At 28.7% G+C, this 18,244-nt stretch overlaps 2 protein-coding genes across 10 annotated transcripts in view; one reads left to right on the plus strand and one right to left on the minus strand.

Moving 5' to 3' along the window:
• LOC112687091 (UDP-glucuronosyltransferase 2B9-like) overlaps positions 1-1,337 on the plus strand; it is a 48,002-nt gene extending 46,665 nt beyond the window's left edge. For 6 of the 7 annotated variants that reach the window (XM_025559640.1, XM_025559638.1, XM_025559639.1 and 3 more), the window contains one exon: positions 716-1,337. In XM_025559640.1, the coding sequence (XP_025415425.1) occupies positions 716-968 (253 nt within the window). In that variant the 3' untranslated portion in view covers positions 969-1,337. The remainder of the gene's footprint in view (positions 1-715) is intronic. The other variant, XM_025559641.1, reaches the window with a different exon arrangement.
• The window catches only part of LOC112687089 (gamma-aminobutyric acid type B receptor subunit 2), a 466,487-nt gene extending 448,953 nt beyond the window's left edge, over positions 1-17,534 (minus strand). For 2 of the 3 annotated variants that reach the window (XM_025559633.1, XM_025559632.1), the window contains exon 1: positions 16,948-17,018. Coding sequence is in view for 1 of the 3 variants with exons in the window: in XM_025559630.1 (XP_025415415.1) it covers positions 16,948-17,100 (153 nt within the window). In the remaining 2 variants the exon portion in view is untranslated. Of the gene's footprint in view, positions 1-16,947 lie in introns of all 3 variants that reach the window. The other variant, XM_025559630.1, reaches the window with a different exon arrangement.
• Between the last annotated feature and the right edge of the window lie 710 nt (positions 17,535-18,244).

Raw genomic sequence — 18,244 nt, forward strand, 5'->3', positions numbered from 1 at the left:
AATTTTAACCACAAGGCAAAAAACACATAGACAACTGCACAATAGATCACGGGTGTACTAAGTTGATGATAATAACCATGGAGGCTAACGAAGCTTGAAAAATTAACTCCTAAAAGTTCGATGTTGGAACAATGTCAGCAGAGAAGAAAAGTTCAAAAGAAATAAATTACCTGATACATATTTAGCTACCCCTGTGTTTTATGGTCATACTAGAGTTCATACTTAATTTAACGTAAAAGTATTGAGCAAAGATACTTTTCGCATTTTTAAAAGAACCTAATTTGTCAACAAAATAAAATCTTTTCACTATTTTATGTACAAATATATTAGTGAAGTTATATTATTAAGGAGGACGAATTGCCGAATTAAATGTCACGTCATAATCATATGGTATAATAATTTTAAGTATACCTTAAAGAATATATTTATCAAAATTCGATAACGATGAATTAAAACCCTATATTTTTCAATATGTAATAATTTCAGAAAACGAACTAAGTGATAAAATACATCCCCAAAACATCACTATAATGCATAATTTTTTTCACGTTTTAAGTAGGTATAGTTATTATTTTCATAATAACACGTTTATTTGTATTTTCGTTCACAGCAATTATCGGTTATATTAATAACAAATTATTATGATTTACACCTAAACTGTGGTATGATCAATTTTTTATAAAAGTGTTTAATAAGTTCTTGATCATCTTCGCAGATATGCGATAAACGCTGAACGTCTATCGCAACTGTACCGGGATCGAGAAAAGGACCCGCTGGAAGTAGCCGTGTACTGGATCGAATACGTGGCCAAACATCAAGTCGGGCTGATGCTCAAACCAGCGTTTCAAGACCAATGGTATGAGCATTATTTACTGGACGTTGTCGCCGTGCTAACCGTGGTCGCAGTCACCATAGCGTACTTGACAGGACGCGTTATCATTGCACTGTACCGGTTAATTTTAATTTAATTGACCTGTCGGTATTAAAATGTCTTTTGCCGAGTGATTAATCGGAATCGATAAGCTATAATCGAAAAATGTATAAAAGAAAAAAAATTACAAATAATATTTTTCCATATCTTTTCGGGCACAGCATGGAGCGCTCTCATAGGAAAAGGTTGCGAATGAAGCAGTCCCCTTCATGGTCTTTCTTTTTCAACATTTTGTTATTTATTATTTATATTACACTAGGAAAATACATAAATGTGAATACATGTAATAAGATCGTCCCCCAACTTATAAAATTATCTAGGAACGCTACTGTATTATACTACTGTTTTGATATTATATCCTTCGAATGGCATCCATATTAATAAATATGACATGTATTGTTTCAAATATTATGTCCGTCAGAATCAAATGTTTTTATATTTTTTTTAATTACCTTTTACACGAGTTTTGATATTTTAATTGTCACCAAATAAATGTTCCATGTCTGGTCATGTGCTATAATAATAATATGTAAGTACATATTTCCAGTAGTTTTAGTTGTAAACAATTATGTTCGTGAATAAAAACGAACACTTTGAAATAATTTTAAAGGCATTGATCTTATGCGTGTTCAGGTGTTCATCAATGAATCTGTATAGTATACATCTATTGCGTCGATATAAAAAAGGTATACATAAATTGTACTGGAGAGATTTTAATCACCTAACTGAAAAGTCATACGGGTAAATATTTTACAAAAAAATGTATAATTCTGGTAAATAATAATTTCTTTAGAACGTTTACTTTAATATACTTCCATTATAAATTTAAACACGTATCACGAATTCATTCATTACCAAATGTACAATACTGTTAATTTGGAAGTTCTAAAATCAGTGGCTATAATATTATACACGTTTATATTTATGTAGGAATCGATTACCGCAATCAACACACAATATTATACTCCAATATGAATCGGCACAGTTGATGTATACCTTTTTCCTATCCCGTAATTTTTTTTTTCTTTACCTGTGATTTTCGGCATGATTGATACATGCCTGCGTGTTCCCTGCATCAGAACTTCACGGTTGTGTGTCTACACAAACCATATGCGATTGCTGTTGAAACTTAAGTCACCGTCTTGCGTGATATAAATATTTCTACAGTCGGGCACATTGCGGCGATCAATGGCAATTTTATGCGTGCGAGATCTAGTAGTAAATCCAGGGACCCGACAGAAAATTATTCACTTCCGAAAGAAAAGTAATCAACCGGCTGCTGCAAAGTAAACTTTAATACGGAAACATGGGCATACGTGAAGAAAAATAACGAGATTTATCAGAATACATGAATTATATACATACCTAGCAATAAGTTATTGATTAGTATTTTTTCTAGTTAATTTATAATTTTCATGCCGGTTCGAATAAAAACATTAGTAACCGTGTTATGGTATACACATATATGGCTTATGGTATAAGCGTACACAAACAGATTGAGTTGACTTTAATACCACCACGTTGAAAGTCATTAATTGCATTAAGAGAACGATAATAAATTACAATTTGTATAATTATATTAAAATTGATTTTAACTTAGTTTTCTGTAAAATGGTTTTCCACTATATCAGCGAAAAGTATTTTTTGTCTATACTATAATTAATTATCTTAAATTTATCTAACGTCATGCATAAACACGGTTCATTTATAATGGATTCAACATAAATGTCTGAGGATAATTCGTGTTTAATTTTATAAGATCAAACTTGTTATATTCAATTTTCATCCAAGATGATATTACGTGTTTAAATTGTATGCTTTCACACCAATTTGTACTAACAATAAATAGGACCTAGGTTTAATATATGTGAAAAATATTATAACCTAATTTGACCATGTTTTCTACTCTTGAAGTATTTTCTAACCATGATTCCAGGTGGCAGATGTATTGCCGATATAAATAAAAACTCTATATTTATTTCATGTGACTTTTATAAACATTTTACTCGGTAATTGTTAATTATATACTTATCACACAAAATATTATCCATGTAGAAAATTATTTCAATATATTGCGAAACATTTTATTTTTTTTAACTTAATTGACTTGAATTATTAACATCAAACTTTAAAAAATGAATTAAAATGTATAACATGCAAAAAACATAAAAAAACATTTTAATGATTATTTTTAAAAATTATTGTTATACCTGTGAAAGTGCATTTTTTAAAAGTATTTTTATCATTTATAATTTAATTTTCATATTTTTTTGAGGTGTTCGAAAATGTACCGTACAAATAATAATAATGTACCTAATAATTAAAAACACAATGACAGATCTTGGCTTGTTTTAAAGTGTAGCGCAGTCCTCCGTTAAACTTTTCTATGAACTATCCAAATTAATTTAATATCGAAGTATTATAACTTATAAATATTTTTAAATAAATCATGATAAAAAATATTTTCGGTTTATCTTTAAAATGTCAAAAAATATACTTATGAAAGTTTGAAATACTCATGTACTAATACTATAAAAATGATTTCAGATATTTAATAGAAATACAATAATTGCATGATAAATAAACCAATAGGTGATCAAATGGAAGAAACCGTAACTTAGCCGGTGTCAAATATTCACTTAAAGCTATTTATAATATATATATATAAAGCTTCAAGTGAACTTAAAAAAAATACAATTTATAACAAAATATTAGATTTTTTCAACATAACAAACATAAACATCTGTAACATGACTAAATAAAAAAAAAAAAAAAAAAAATCAAAAGCTGGAAATGTAAACATGGTTATTTTAAACACAATACAATTTATTCGGTGTTATTTTATTCAAAAATAAAATTAAAATTCGAGAATAAAACTTTTTAAATTTTACAATTGTCTAATCCTATTACAAAAACCCTTCATTTAGCACTATTTTCGATTGCTTAATAGAAATTGTACCTCATATAAGATTTAACAAAAAATTATATAAAAAAATAATAATAATAATATAAATAATATTTTACATTTTCAATCAAAAAAATTCGTTTTATAGACATTTAGTTAATTATAAAATGTATTGAACACTTATTCTTTATAAAACTATTAATAACATAGTTTAATTTGACATTGATTAAACGAGCAACAAACTTTATAGGCTATCTTAGTTAGATAAAATGCATTCAACCCTTCAAAACTCGTTATTCTGTCCAATTTTAATATTTAATTACAATTTTTTTTTCTACGATTTTTCTGCGATACCCAAAGTAAGATACAATAATTAATGAAACTAGCACTTTTTTTTTGTTTTTAATTATTCATTTTAAACAAAAAATATATTATGGACATGATAAAAATGAATACATATACTTACAATGCTTTTATAAATTAATGTTTTAACATAATATAATTTATAAGATGAATTGATATGTAAATAATTATAAAAAACAGTTCGTTCATTTTTCTGACATTCGAAAATCAGAATAATTCAAAGAAACTCTCGTCAATTCTTGAGTTACTTTAAGGAAATACTAATCACTCAAATATGGTTTTCTATTAGTTAATATTTTATTTTATTTTAAAATAATCAAAACACTTATTATAAACGCATGACCTCAATCAATGGTTACAGAAAAAAATATATTTTCTCTCGAAATTGTTCAGAATCTTAGTATCCCGAATAATACAATACTACCAAGGATGGTTGATTTATACGAATTTGATTATAATAAAATGTTAAAAAACCTATTTAAACAGTGTATAACTCAATGATATATTTGAAAAACTGGTATTGAAGAATTTACGTAATACGTAAAATGTAATTCTAAAACTACAGAAACCATTGATTCGCTTATATATAAACACAGCGTATCAACTATCCTTTTTATACTTTAATTCGGACATATTTACACATTTACACTTCGGTATTTGATGTATAATATACTTTATGAATACAACGGTAGATAACCCATAACTGTAAACTACAATAACTCAAAACCAATTATATCCAATCAAATCTTATAAAACATCTTTATTATTATATTCATGTATCTATACTTAATTATTGAATAGTAAACCAATCTTAAAGCCGCGTCCACACTGTGTAACAAAACGGCGAACATGAGTTCGCGCACAATGATCGTGTGCAACAAATCGGCGTACTTGTATCATACTTCTGTAACAAACCGGCGATCCACCGATTGACGGTGTTTTGGTGAAACATCAAAGGCTGTTACACGATCACGTTACAATATGTTTGGACGCTCTGACGAACATAGCCGTGTAACATTATACATTTATCAATTTTAATAATAAATAGAAAAATGGAAATGACATGTAACAGGTTACAGTAACAGTTCGTCAAATTGATACACGTTGCATGTTCGCCGTTTTGTTACATAGTGTGGATGCGGCTTAAGTAATTGTATTAATAATACTATAACCTACTTCTTTGTAGAAGTCGATATATAACTGTTAATTTTCATTATTACTAATTTATTATTATTCATGTTGTTATTACCTTTTAAACATTTTTGTCTATCAAAACAAGGATATTGTTATTATTATTATTAGTATTACCTACCTATATATTTATGTATGACCTATACTTGTAAAACTAATTCTGCTAAACAAATATATATATATATTATTATATTATTAAAAAAAAACGCATTTACCCACGTCTTAGCGTTGCTAAAATTAAAATATTTATAATTTTTTTGTATGCATACTTGAGCTATTCGTTATAAAAATGTCGTACGTGTATTTTCATTTTATGTCTGCAACATGACCGCAGACGTTTTGAAATTGTATTCAAAGCATTATTGATGTATGACGTTTGTTTCGTATAATAATTTTACGTACAGTATACCTACTAGATATAAATAAACCTATCAATCCTTTTCGAATTTTAATTTAAATAAATCAAGATTACGAAATTGCATTTTTTTTTCTTCGAAATATTTTTAATCTATTCATTTATTTTATTCCTTTTTTATATATTGTTATACGTTTATTCTCTTTATAATACATTTTATATTAAACTTAGATTTTATTTTTTTATTAGTACATCATATTGTCATATTATTGAAGAACCTAATTTATTTTGTTTATTATTTTTTAGTTTTATCGAAGTATCAACTTAAATTTAAATAAACTAAAGAGCTCTAATGAGACTTTCGTGGTTCTATAGTGTCAGATTTTCAATATCTCATAGGCTGTAACTTATAAGTTAATAATTTACTAAAAAAATAAATCAAACCACAACACTTAGTTTATGACTCAAGATTACTGTCTGGTGTTGACTTATAACTCAGCCGTATGTCCATGCGATTACACTTTGCCCCCCGTTCAGTTATTGCGATTTTAATTATGTAATCAGTTTATGGTATTATATATTATTGAATGCGTCTTTACTTTCAAGATCGATAGAATATCATCTTCACTTACTACCAAACCCAAACGGTTGCTGCCATAATCACTTAATTCTCTTATTCATACAGGGAAAAAAAACCAAACTATTAGTACCGCCTAATCGTTTCGATGCCTTAGTCAGTGAAGAGTACAACTAAATCAAACTCGACACCTCTTGTGACGTTTCTAATGTTATCAACGTATCAATTGTTTAACATTAACATGGCAATCAAGGCTCCACCGATATTTATTAAAAACATCAGTGTTGAAATTGTCAAAGCTACGGACACACCGTTAACTATTGCCATCACGTTGTTCTAAATATGGGAGAAATCACTCCTTAGACAGTTGCACCATAGAAAAAGCAGTCCAGCCAAATGTGCTCATTGCGAGAGTGATCATAATTCCAACTAAAAAATTTGCTCAGAATATAAATAATTTCTCAAACGTCACAAAATGTTTTTTCTTAACAAACTCATTCTCACCTTCTCTTGGCGTTTTATGCTTCCGTCACTGATTCTAATAATATCCTACTACCTAATAGTTCTTTGGAAAATAAGTAGTTTTCTCAATGTATTTCAGAACTTTCGATATTAATAAGGAGATTTATTTCCCGTCTTAAAGCTGTTCAAACAGCTTATCCCGTAGTAAAAATTCTTTTCGACCTCATTAATTTATCACATATTTTATCACTGAATAAGTTTACTGTTACTTGTAAACTTTAATAAGTCTTCGAACAATATTTAATTAACACTATTTTACTATTATCTTTATTATTATGTTTCACTAATATTATTTTATGATAATAATTAATGTATATTAATGTCATAATATTATTATCAGGCAGTGTCCCCAATGGGTGATTTCTGTCCTCATGTTTTGTTTATCGTTGTCTTTTCGTTATATTTAAGGCTGAACTCTTCTAAATTATTTTTGTTTGCTATTTTCAGTAATCTTTCCCTTAATATTATTCTATATATTATTTATGTAAATTTAATATTTTAATTATTTAACTGTAATAGTTTTTACTAAAAATTTTACAATAAAAACACTCAAGATCTCTATCACTAAAGTAATTTGACAATGTTTAATTTTCACACAAAATATATTATCAAAATACTTCCTACAATGACATTGCGTCATACGCACATTTGAAATTTAAATAAAACAAACTTCACATTACTCTCAGAAGTAAATTTATCTCCCAGCCACCCGAACACTTAAAAAAATTTATTTCAATTTACTTATAATTCCAAGATAACTCTTAGAACTTATGTTAAAATAATCGCCTTGTATTATTATTAAATTTATACAGTATTAATTATTTTAGTTGAATAAATTATAATCAAATAATAAAAGAAAAGAATGATTAAATTTATGCAAATCGTAACATTGGTACTAAACATTCTGAATAATCGTTAATAGGTTTGTCTCGTTTGTAATATAAATATAAATATATTTATATTTATCATCAATGAGCAATACAATTGTATACTTGCTTTAATATTATTTAAATGACATTTAACTTCATTACTCGTATGTTTAACAAAGTATAAATATTTTTTTTAATTTCAATAATAACTGGAGGTTAATAAATATATCGATTGCTGATAAACAATTTAAAATTTACCATGGCAGATTTGCTAGAAACGATTACTAACGGTTATACAAACACACTTAATTTATTCTCATTCTTGACTTGCAAAATATAATTTTTATTTAGTTTTTATAAATTGCAGTAAAACATAGCAATATTTAAAAACTTTAATTTTCTTATTTATCTTAGTAACAAACATTGTTTAATACCTTCATTTTAATGAATGACATTTGGAAAGTTTGGAAGCGTTTAGGAGTATGATGACTTGCAAATTAATTTTAAAAACAAATATGCGATAATATACCAACTATACAACAAAGATTGATTATATCTCATGCTGAAACGTTCACGGATATTTCTCGCATCAATGTCATCACTTAGTAACTTTCCCGTTTCAAAACCAGATTGCTGCTTATCATTTAATCGTTATAAATATTTTTATTGTGATAACTATTATTTAATCGTAATAGTTATATTATTATGATATGCATAGAAGTTACACACACGGTAAACACTTCGACTGTTGAACGACAATTTATTTATTAATTAAGTAACATAAATATACTTGCATTGTTTCTACATTTGGTATGCGAAATACCGAATTATCTAAGATGTGGCTTGCCTATAATATTACAGTTCCTAAGCATTTTTCATTTTTAAAAATGTATATTTTATTATGACTTGTTTTTTAAACTATTTGAAGAACAAAATACTCATTTAATAATGCATATGGTAAAGTTGGTTGTACTAGTATATTAAGCAATTGAATAATCTATGGTAGTGGAATACTGTATTTATATCGTATTTATTTATAGCTTATATTATTATGAGCCTGAAATTTGTATTAAATATCTGTATCATATTTAGTATTCAATGTTATGAACCAAATATTTTTTTAATATTCATACAAAATCTCTAAAGGTAAACATAATAAATTGGTTTTTGGAGAGAAAATACTTTATAAAAATTTGATCCATTACCTTATACAAAACTCAAATGAATAATTTCACTTAACCTACAGTTTTATGAAATAGCATTTTTTTTTTACCATGTTATGATTCTTATATAAAAATAATCATATTTTTTCTACGCGACTATTTAAATATTTAGTACCGTTATTTGAAAATAATAAGTTGATTAAAAAAAAATTCTTTCGGTTCTGATAAAAATTATTTTTAACAATAAACTGTGTGAAAGTATAATACTTGAATAAGCTAGACAATTACCCTTGTGAATACCTTGTGAAACAACCAAAACAAAAGTTTGTTTAAAAATAATGCCCCGGCAAAGAACAGTTAGTTGTTGGTAATGAATTGAGAACAATTGTCACTCACAACAAACTATCCGCTAAATTCTTCGACGCCTACACACACATACGAGTATGTAATATATAGCAGTTTATACATATAATTTGGTATGAAGATTCAACACAACAAAATTTAGGCTTGATTAAAAATACTGTGATCAATTTGAAATAATACTTTATAGTTATATATTTTGTTAAACGTACGTCCCACAGCAATAACATCAGCACACATTGGAGAAACGCATTTTCCTATGGCAGTAAATGATAATTCGTGATCGTATTTAAGATAGTAAACAAAGCTATGGTATCGTATGGCGGGTTTTACAATAAAGTATTCTCTTTTCGTCTGCTTTTATGATCAAACTTACGCGTATAGTGAACCCACGTCAAAAGTTTTCTGCAGTATTATATTAAATCAGAAATAAACCCCAAATGTATACTTTTAAGAATATCCTGTTTTATTTAACTCAGTAAATGTTCCGTTATGATGAAAAATCTATTAAAGACTTGAAAATTATACCCAGCGTTTCTATAACATTTGATAAAACAAGAAGTTTATGTTAGTATTATATGGCTTGAGAATCCATTAGAAGTTAACTCTCTAACTTATCATAGTCAATTTTTTACTAATGTTTTAATTTTTAAGTGTCATACTTTTCTCGAATATTAAAGGTGTATTGTTTTCGACCTTAATTACTATAATATTTAACACACAGAACTTAGTATAGACTGGTGACTACTACTTGTTTAGAATAATCATTTAAATTGGATGATTTGAATCAGTTTTTAAATTTTAACAATTAATATGACTTACTCTATGATGGCTATAGAACTAACGACTCTTTTTGGATAAAAAAAAAAAACGAGTGTTAGTTTATTGTTCGTGATAATGACACTCGGAAATATCAACAAGACTTGCCATTCTAATGTAAGCATGTGTACAAAATTATTAAATGTAAACATTAATACAACTCTAAAATGTCAGAAATAGTCCAGTTAAAGCTTGTTTGAGACAAAATGTCTGTGGTGGTTATCAATATTGCTTTTTAATCTAAAATAAAAGAGGTAAAAAATTCTGTACAGGTTTGAATATCGAAATAAAATATGTGGTAATGGTGCACATATGGATAATATAATAATTATGGATGCAACAGAAGATCATAAATGAGATAAAGCAATAATTATTTAGTTTTATCTAAAAAGAGAAATGATGGAATAAGACGTTAATGAAATAATATTTAAATACTACAGCACATTCCAAAAGTAACATCATCAAAGTTCAATCGTAGAGGGAGATATAACTATAATTTTCAAGATAAGTATCAAGGAATCGATAAAGATTCTTCAATACTAAAATAGCCAAGGTTACACGAACAGAAAAATATATCCAATAGTAGAATTCAGTCTCAAATAATTATTGTTAAATTGTTAACCTCATTTGTTCGATTTTTTTTGTCACTGTTGAAGATTTAAAATTAATTTAAAGTTTTATGCTATAATAAAAGAGTCACTAAGAAATATTAGAGAAATAAAATAAGTAATTTAATAACGTAAAGTGTAATATTTTGATACGAAACAAGTTTTATTAATTAGATCAAATTTAAGAAACAATTTTAAAAAAGTAAACTAAACGAAAATGGCAGTCCAAAGCCCAATGCATTAAAGATTAGTGTAAAATGGTATTTTTTAAGTATTAAATATAAAGTATACTTTTTACACATTATATCTCTAAACGATATTCGTCTGAGGATAGTGTTACAGAGATATTATTAATAAATCACAACAAGTTTTCTCAGGCTTACATTACATGTACTTTTAATTCATATTCAGAATGTATATACAAATAATTGGGAAAAAAAATTTCAAAATAGGTATTCCTATACATTTCGTTAAAAAAGGTATAAGAATAATATTGAAACCAAAGCACCCCCGACCAATCATATGATATTTAGGCATGTCAGAGACTCTTAAACATCCATTAGGATGGTATACGGATTTGACAGTCGGGTTGATGTCGTGATTCTATAATTTTTTTTTATCCCTTCATATTTTTTAATAACTACATTGCTCCTATGGGCCAATGAACTCTTGCGACACCAGTGAACCATAACATTTCTATCAAAGCGTCTTGTTAAACTTTTAATGAGTTTCAATAATAAAATAGTAAAAAACAAAAAGAAATAAGAAATTATTATATGATTAATACTCGTTAATTAATATATAAATAAATAAACAAATAGCTTATATATAGAAATAAATAGATGCTTAGCCTGGAGTATTTTTATATCTGTAAAGTACGATGAAATAGATTTCGGTCGAATTTTTAATATTCGAAACTCGTACTTTACAAATTGAATTTACTCGAGGCGTAGCATTTATTTATTTATAATACATAAAATATTTATTTATTTATTTACATATTAAATATTTCAATTTCTAAAATCATCAATCGGGGCTTAGGTTTTCTTCGTATAAGATAATTATTTATTGTTAAAAAGATTAATATAGCTGTTAATCTAATTTGTCTTACACAAGTTTCAAAATATGTTTTAAACGTTTTGAAAGAGTATCATCAGTATAATGTAAGAGTTCTCGATATTCTCAGTTCATAATCGAGTTTTAGCATTAAGTAAGTGTGCAAGTAAATAATACAAGGAAAAACATGGAATATAATTCAAAACGAAATACTATATTAAACTAGGTAGATTTACACGAATAATGTTACAATACTAGCTCGTTCTATTGCATTTTAAAATAATTTGTATCAAACTGACGGTTTTTTAGCATTTTAATTATTTTATTTTCCAAACCGTTTACAGCTTAATAATTAAACTGTATTATAAACATTTGCTATGGATAATAGATGAATAATACTACCCAAAAAGTATTTATTTGTGCAAAGGCATTAAAATATTAATCTGAAGTATAGTGGAGAGGAACTTTATCGCGCATGAAATCTAGTAATACCGAGAGGACCTAACTTTCTTGGACGGATTAAGAACTAACAATCAACAAACAATACTGTTGCTTGCATCTTCGGAAACTAACTCATACCTAAACAACTTTCAGCATAACAGGTAAGTAAAGAATCACCATTCTAAAACTACTGAAATTCAAAGCATTAAAAATATTATTGAGCACAAGGATACAATGAATTAAGTAGTATGATTATGATTTAATATTGCTATGAATTACAAAATTAGATTCTTAGAATAAAATATAATATACATTACACACATATATCTTTCGGAATTATATAAAAATATGATGATGTCAATATGCATCATATAATATCTCGTTAGGAAATATATTTATAAAGAAAATTATAAAACCACAAAGTCAAAGATACACATTAATTGTATATGAACAAAATATATACAATAGTAAAATACAACTGCAAAAAATATATTGAATTAAGGTTAGCAGAAAAATATACAAAGAAAATTCTATAAAAACATCTAATAAATCTCTATGAAAACTCATTCTCATTTATGTTTGTAGGCATTCATATTTTCAGATGAAAACTATATGTAAGCCCACTACAAATTTAAAATGTATACAAACTTGATAAAAGTTATATTATATGGTTCCATAAAGTTATATTTTAAAAATTTGAACAACTACCGTAAACAACTTTTCTATAGATAAAATATCTTGATTCTAGGACTAGTAAAGAATTTTTATATTATTTATTAATCATTACTATAACTTCAGATTTAATTTATATTTTGTAAATAAGAAATAATATTTAATACTTTTTGATCGTTTTCAAGCATAAAGAGGACATATTTTCTTATGAAAAAAAAAAGCTTTAGGTTTCTAATTTTATATGCGAATAATATTGAGTATAAAATTTATCGTTTTTGTCAGTTGTCTTTACTCGTTCGTAGAATATTTTACAATAAGATTACCAAAGTAATTATTGATTTTTCGGTATTTTAAAGTACTTGATAATACTAATTATTTGTTTAAATATTATCCAGGTACCACAGTTTTTTTACGGAAATATGAACAATCATAGTTGTTGATTTGAATAAAATAATAATATTAAACCAGAATTATAATAAATATATTTAAGTAAATAATAAATTAAAGAGATTACATAATTTTTATTGATTTATCGTGGGTACATAATATCCAATTAAAAACACAATTAATGTATACACGTTATTTATAAATATATATTCTGTAAAAATAAATAAATAAAATTAACTTAAACTTTTTAATATTGGTACATACTTTTTAATTGTAATTCCAAAGACAAGTCCAAACAAAATTTTTTGATTATAAAAAAGGTTATTATTTAAATATGTAATTTTATTTCCAATCGAAACAATTAATTAATTAATTGAAATACCTTCAACTCAATTATTAATGTTTTTTGAATAGACCTTTTTTAAAATGTGTAACTATAAATTTTAAACTGAAATTGGTATAATAGGCAAGTATACTAATGATGTCGTGCTTGAAATCATATATCTTAAATATTTTAAAACCTATATAGTAGTATAAAGAAAAAACGCGTGCAACTAAGTAATATTGTTGTTTAAATGGCTTAACCTTTACACTTGACTACTATTGAATTATGAGTGTAAAAATTAACGAAAAATCTGCAAATTATATAGTTTTTTTACATAAAAGTGTCAAGGTCGGAGAAAAAAAGTAATTACGGCCGTGGTTAGATGTATGATATTTACAGTCACGTAATAAAAAATACTTTTGAATTTAAGTTTACATTGTTTACTGAACCAACGATTAAACCAAACCATTTATTTCATAAATAATATGATACGCGTTTAACATAGTAAACAGATAATATATATCAAGACTATTAATGACCGTATTTACTTGGTTATAACAACTTCCAATCAAAAATATTTGTAAAATAAAAATCTATCATCTCAATTACACTACGAAATCTTAAGCAAAATGTACGAGGATATACCTAATTTATAAGCAATCGAATTAAATAATTGATAAAAAGATAACATTTTAAATTAATTTAGCTATTCATACAGCTAAAGATATGGTTTTATACAGTCCTGTATTTTTTTTTTTTTAATTAAACCAAAACAATTTATTCGTACAACTATCATAACAATTTATCCATTCGTAGTTTTACAAAGATACAAAGTAATTTTCTATTTTTATTGTAACTACGCGTACAGACTCTTCGCATTGTATAGAATGTTTTAAAATTAATGATTGAGGGTTTTATCAATCCTAAACTCTATAGGTTTAAAAAAATTAAAGAAAAATCTAAAATGTCTTAAAAATAATTGCTTTTAATCATTATTTTAATAACAAAAAAAAAACAAAAATTAATTAATGTAACAACACTAGTATAAATTTTCACATTAGAATCAAAAATCACGTGTAGTAAATAATTAATGGTTAACTGTGGACACGCGAATAATCTTTTAAAACGAAAAACTCTTCATAATCATACAATTAATCCAAAATTTAAAATATGTTTTAATTTTCATATCAAAATACACATATAAAATGTATAAAACATCAAATCAGATTTATTATGAACTCGTATTCAGTGCATAGGCGGATATTTGGTTGAATTTTTGGAGGGGCTATAATAATTCAATGTAAAACAACCTGCAACGACTTCGCCCCCACACCCCCTTCTCATGCACAAGTAAAACTTATTACTATTAAAAATATAGATATGTTTAAATTGTATTAAAAAATCATTAAATAACATATTTTAATGATAAATATCTATTTTTATCAACAATGATATTCAAAATATCATCGCTTTTTATATTTTTCGATATATCTTTTTCAATATATAGTAATGAAAGATCGCTAAACCTATCTTGAACCAACGATGTCCTTAGCTAAGTTTTTATTTTTATCATTGCACTGAAACTTCTTTCGCAAGTAGCCGAACTAATTGGTATTGTTAATGCTATTGTACACAGTTTTTTATTATTTCTTATTTTACGATTTTTAAAAAAACGAACAGTTAATTATAAAAACAACGAATATAATTTCTAACAGATTTTCGATTTTAGGGGGACTATTAAAATATTTGGGGGGGTTAAGTCCTCCCTCGTCGATGTCCACCTATGATTCAGTGAATTTTATTAAATTTCAAAACGCGGCGGTATTTAAATATTTATTTTGTTCAGCATTTTCAACGGGAGCTATCTATCGATTTCAGTTAACTTAAATCAAAGGCGGGATCAAAAGGTACGGTCGCACCTAAGCCTATGTGATTAGCTGACCCGAACCCAGAAGTTATGTAATATTTATATTTTATCAATACTTATATACCTTATGAAATTTCTTTCATTTTAACTAAACTATTTTATATAACTCAAAAACTTACTAGAATTTAATTTTAATTGTATAAGCTTGTTATATAAATTGAACGATGTTTTATCTATACAATGAGTGAAAATACTATATAAGTTTTGAACAATATATTTATATAAATTCTACGGTAAAAAGTAAATTTATTTTACAACTATACTGGTTATTACTAATACGTATAATTTTATATTTCTAGACTTTATTCTGTACACTACAGGTAAAGAGATGCAAGTTCATTTTGTTTGGTTTTTGACAAACTGAAGAATTAAGTCCATATTTGTTAATTTTGATATCGAACATAAATTACGACAAAATATTTTGACTTAAAAATTATGATAAACAAACATACGAAATACTTACTATCTAAAGCCTTAAATGTAAAATTATTATATTATTAGTTATTAAATTAAATGATCTTATAGTAAGGTATATATAAGCAAGGAATGATAATTAAAAATTAATAAAATTAATTCAGTAAGAATTTAAGGGGTATAAATCCTAGATCTTTTTACTCTATACTAGTTGGATTGGGAGTGAAAGGGACTTTGAAAATTACTATTAGTAGCCCAAACTTTGAATTCATGTCACTGAACTTAAACTTATGGAAAAATGATGTATTGTTGGGTACTATATACTCGTATATTAAATTTGATATCACGATAAAGGATGGTGGACCTCTGTTATACAAGTTCTCGAAGTCATATTTTAATCTTTTGACCATGGATAAAATTCTTCCTGGTAGTAATTTATACACATTTGAGTGGTTGCAAAAGTATAAAAGTACCCCAAAACTAGAATTATTTGAAATTCTATAAATAATCCATAACTTAAGGATTCCACGGACAGTACAGGAAGATACGATACCATCGTCAAAAATATCTGGCTTCCTGACTACTGCAACCCCAGAGGAGCGAATTCGGTCTGAAGAAAACGAATGTTGTAAAGCAATCTACGATCGTTCATCTAATTTATGAGCGTTTAGAAACCGCGGTACGAAGATAATAAATCATGAATAACGCCACTCGAAATCGTGCCTCTTTTAATCATAGATTATTTTACAATTTAATATAAAAATAAATCTATATTTGTCATACCTAGGCTAGCTTAGAACCCGCTTGAATATCGGGTGGATGGTATTTGTTGACAAGTATTTTACAGATATCTCTACTACGTCCAATCGAACTTTAGTAAGACATTTATAATTTTAGTGTTTACCATCAGTGAACCGTACACACTTAAATTATGTACAAGTGTCTTGATCACGCATGGTGGCTGGGGTTAAAAAAAAACTCGGGGGAGGGGGGGTCTATTATTCAAAGAATATTTTCGCACGAATCTGCGTTGTCAGTTGCAGAGGTGGTGTTGGTACTCACGAGGCACGTAGCGGAGCAGTAACAGTGGCGACACGGACGCCGCGGCGGTGGCAGCGTCTCCGCCGTGGTCGATCGCGGTGTCTGCGGTGTCTTGTGGCGGCGGCAGCGTCTTTTTGTCCTATCGCCGGTTACCGGATGGCCTGCAGCAGTCATCTGTACGCCACAGGACGCGAGATCAGCGGCGGTCCGGCCGCCGGACGACGAGCGGCACGGCCGCAGTGGCGACTGCAGCGGCGGCCCATGTCCGCGACGGGCACCGGAATGCGTTACGCAGAAGTGCCGCACGACGGATGGGAAAAAAAAATTAAAATTAAAAATAAAAACCCGAACCGACCATCAGCCGTGGTGTCGTTGCGCGTGTATCAGCGAAACGGGTTTTAGGAAAAAAAAAAAAAAAAAAAAAAAAAACCGCCGGCGAAATATCACTATCACGACGACGACAACGGTCGGGTTGGTCCGAGGGAAGTTTGTATCGCGCGTCGACGTCTGTGCGTACACGGCCGCGCGTTCACCGACCGACTGACCGAACGATATCGCGTTTCTGGGGTTGCGACGGCGGCGGCGACGACGGCGACGACGGCGGCGACGATAGTGGTGGTGGCTGCGGCGGCGGCGACTCGGCGGGTACACGCGCGCACGAGGGTGAGCTTCTCCGCGCGTACCGGCCGGTTTCCCACCCCCATCCCGTCCCACGACCGCGGCGGCCCGCGGAGGGTGAATCGCGCACGCACGGTGGCCGCTACCGCGCGCGCATCGATCCCTCTCGCGCGCTCTGCCGTGACCACTGTGCGCTTTCCGCTCGCTCGCGTCGTACTCGTCCTCGTCATGGGTTCGCGCGCCCACCGGAACGTTTCGCGTTTTCTGCCCGGCCGCGCCGGCTGTCTCCGTCGCAGACGCCTCGCACGACAGCCCGTTGGTCCGACGTCTCGGCAGACTCTCAGAGATGTGTCCTGCGGGGGGCGATCTCGTACACCGTCCCGCGCGCGTCGGTGACGTCCGTACCGGTTTTTCCGATCAACACGACTTTTCGAAAATATTACCGTACAACAAACTCTGATGGGACTTTTTTTTTTTTATTTTTTACCGATCACTTCATCAACGCGGAATCGATTCGCAGTGAACTAGCAATCACTTATCACGCTTGATTGAAGTCAACACTTCTTTCTTTAATATATTTATTTACACTGAGTATATACATAGGAAGTATTATTAAAAAATGACATTAAATCGAGAGCCCGAGGTAGTCCTGGAGACGTGCATATCTCCTATTTGAAACCTCTGATTTTTCGAGTACATA

Source organism: Sipha flava, unplaced genomic scaffold, assembly GCF_003268045.1.
Source record: "Sipha flava isolate LNK unplaced genomic scaffold, YSA_version1 330_pilon_pilon, whole genome shotgun sequence".
NCBI lineage: Eukaryota > Metazoa > Arthropoda > Insecta > Hemiptera > Aphididae > Sipha > Sipha flava.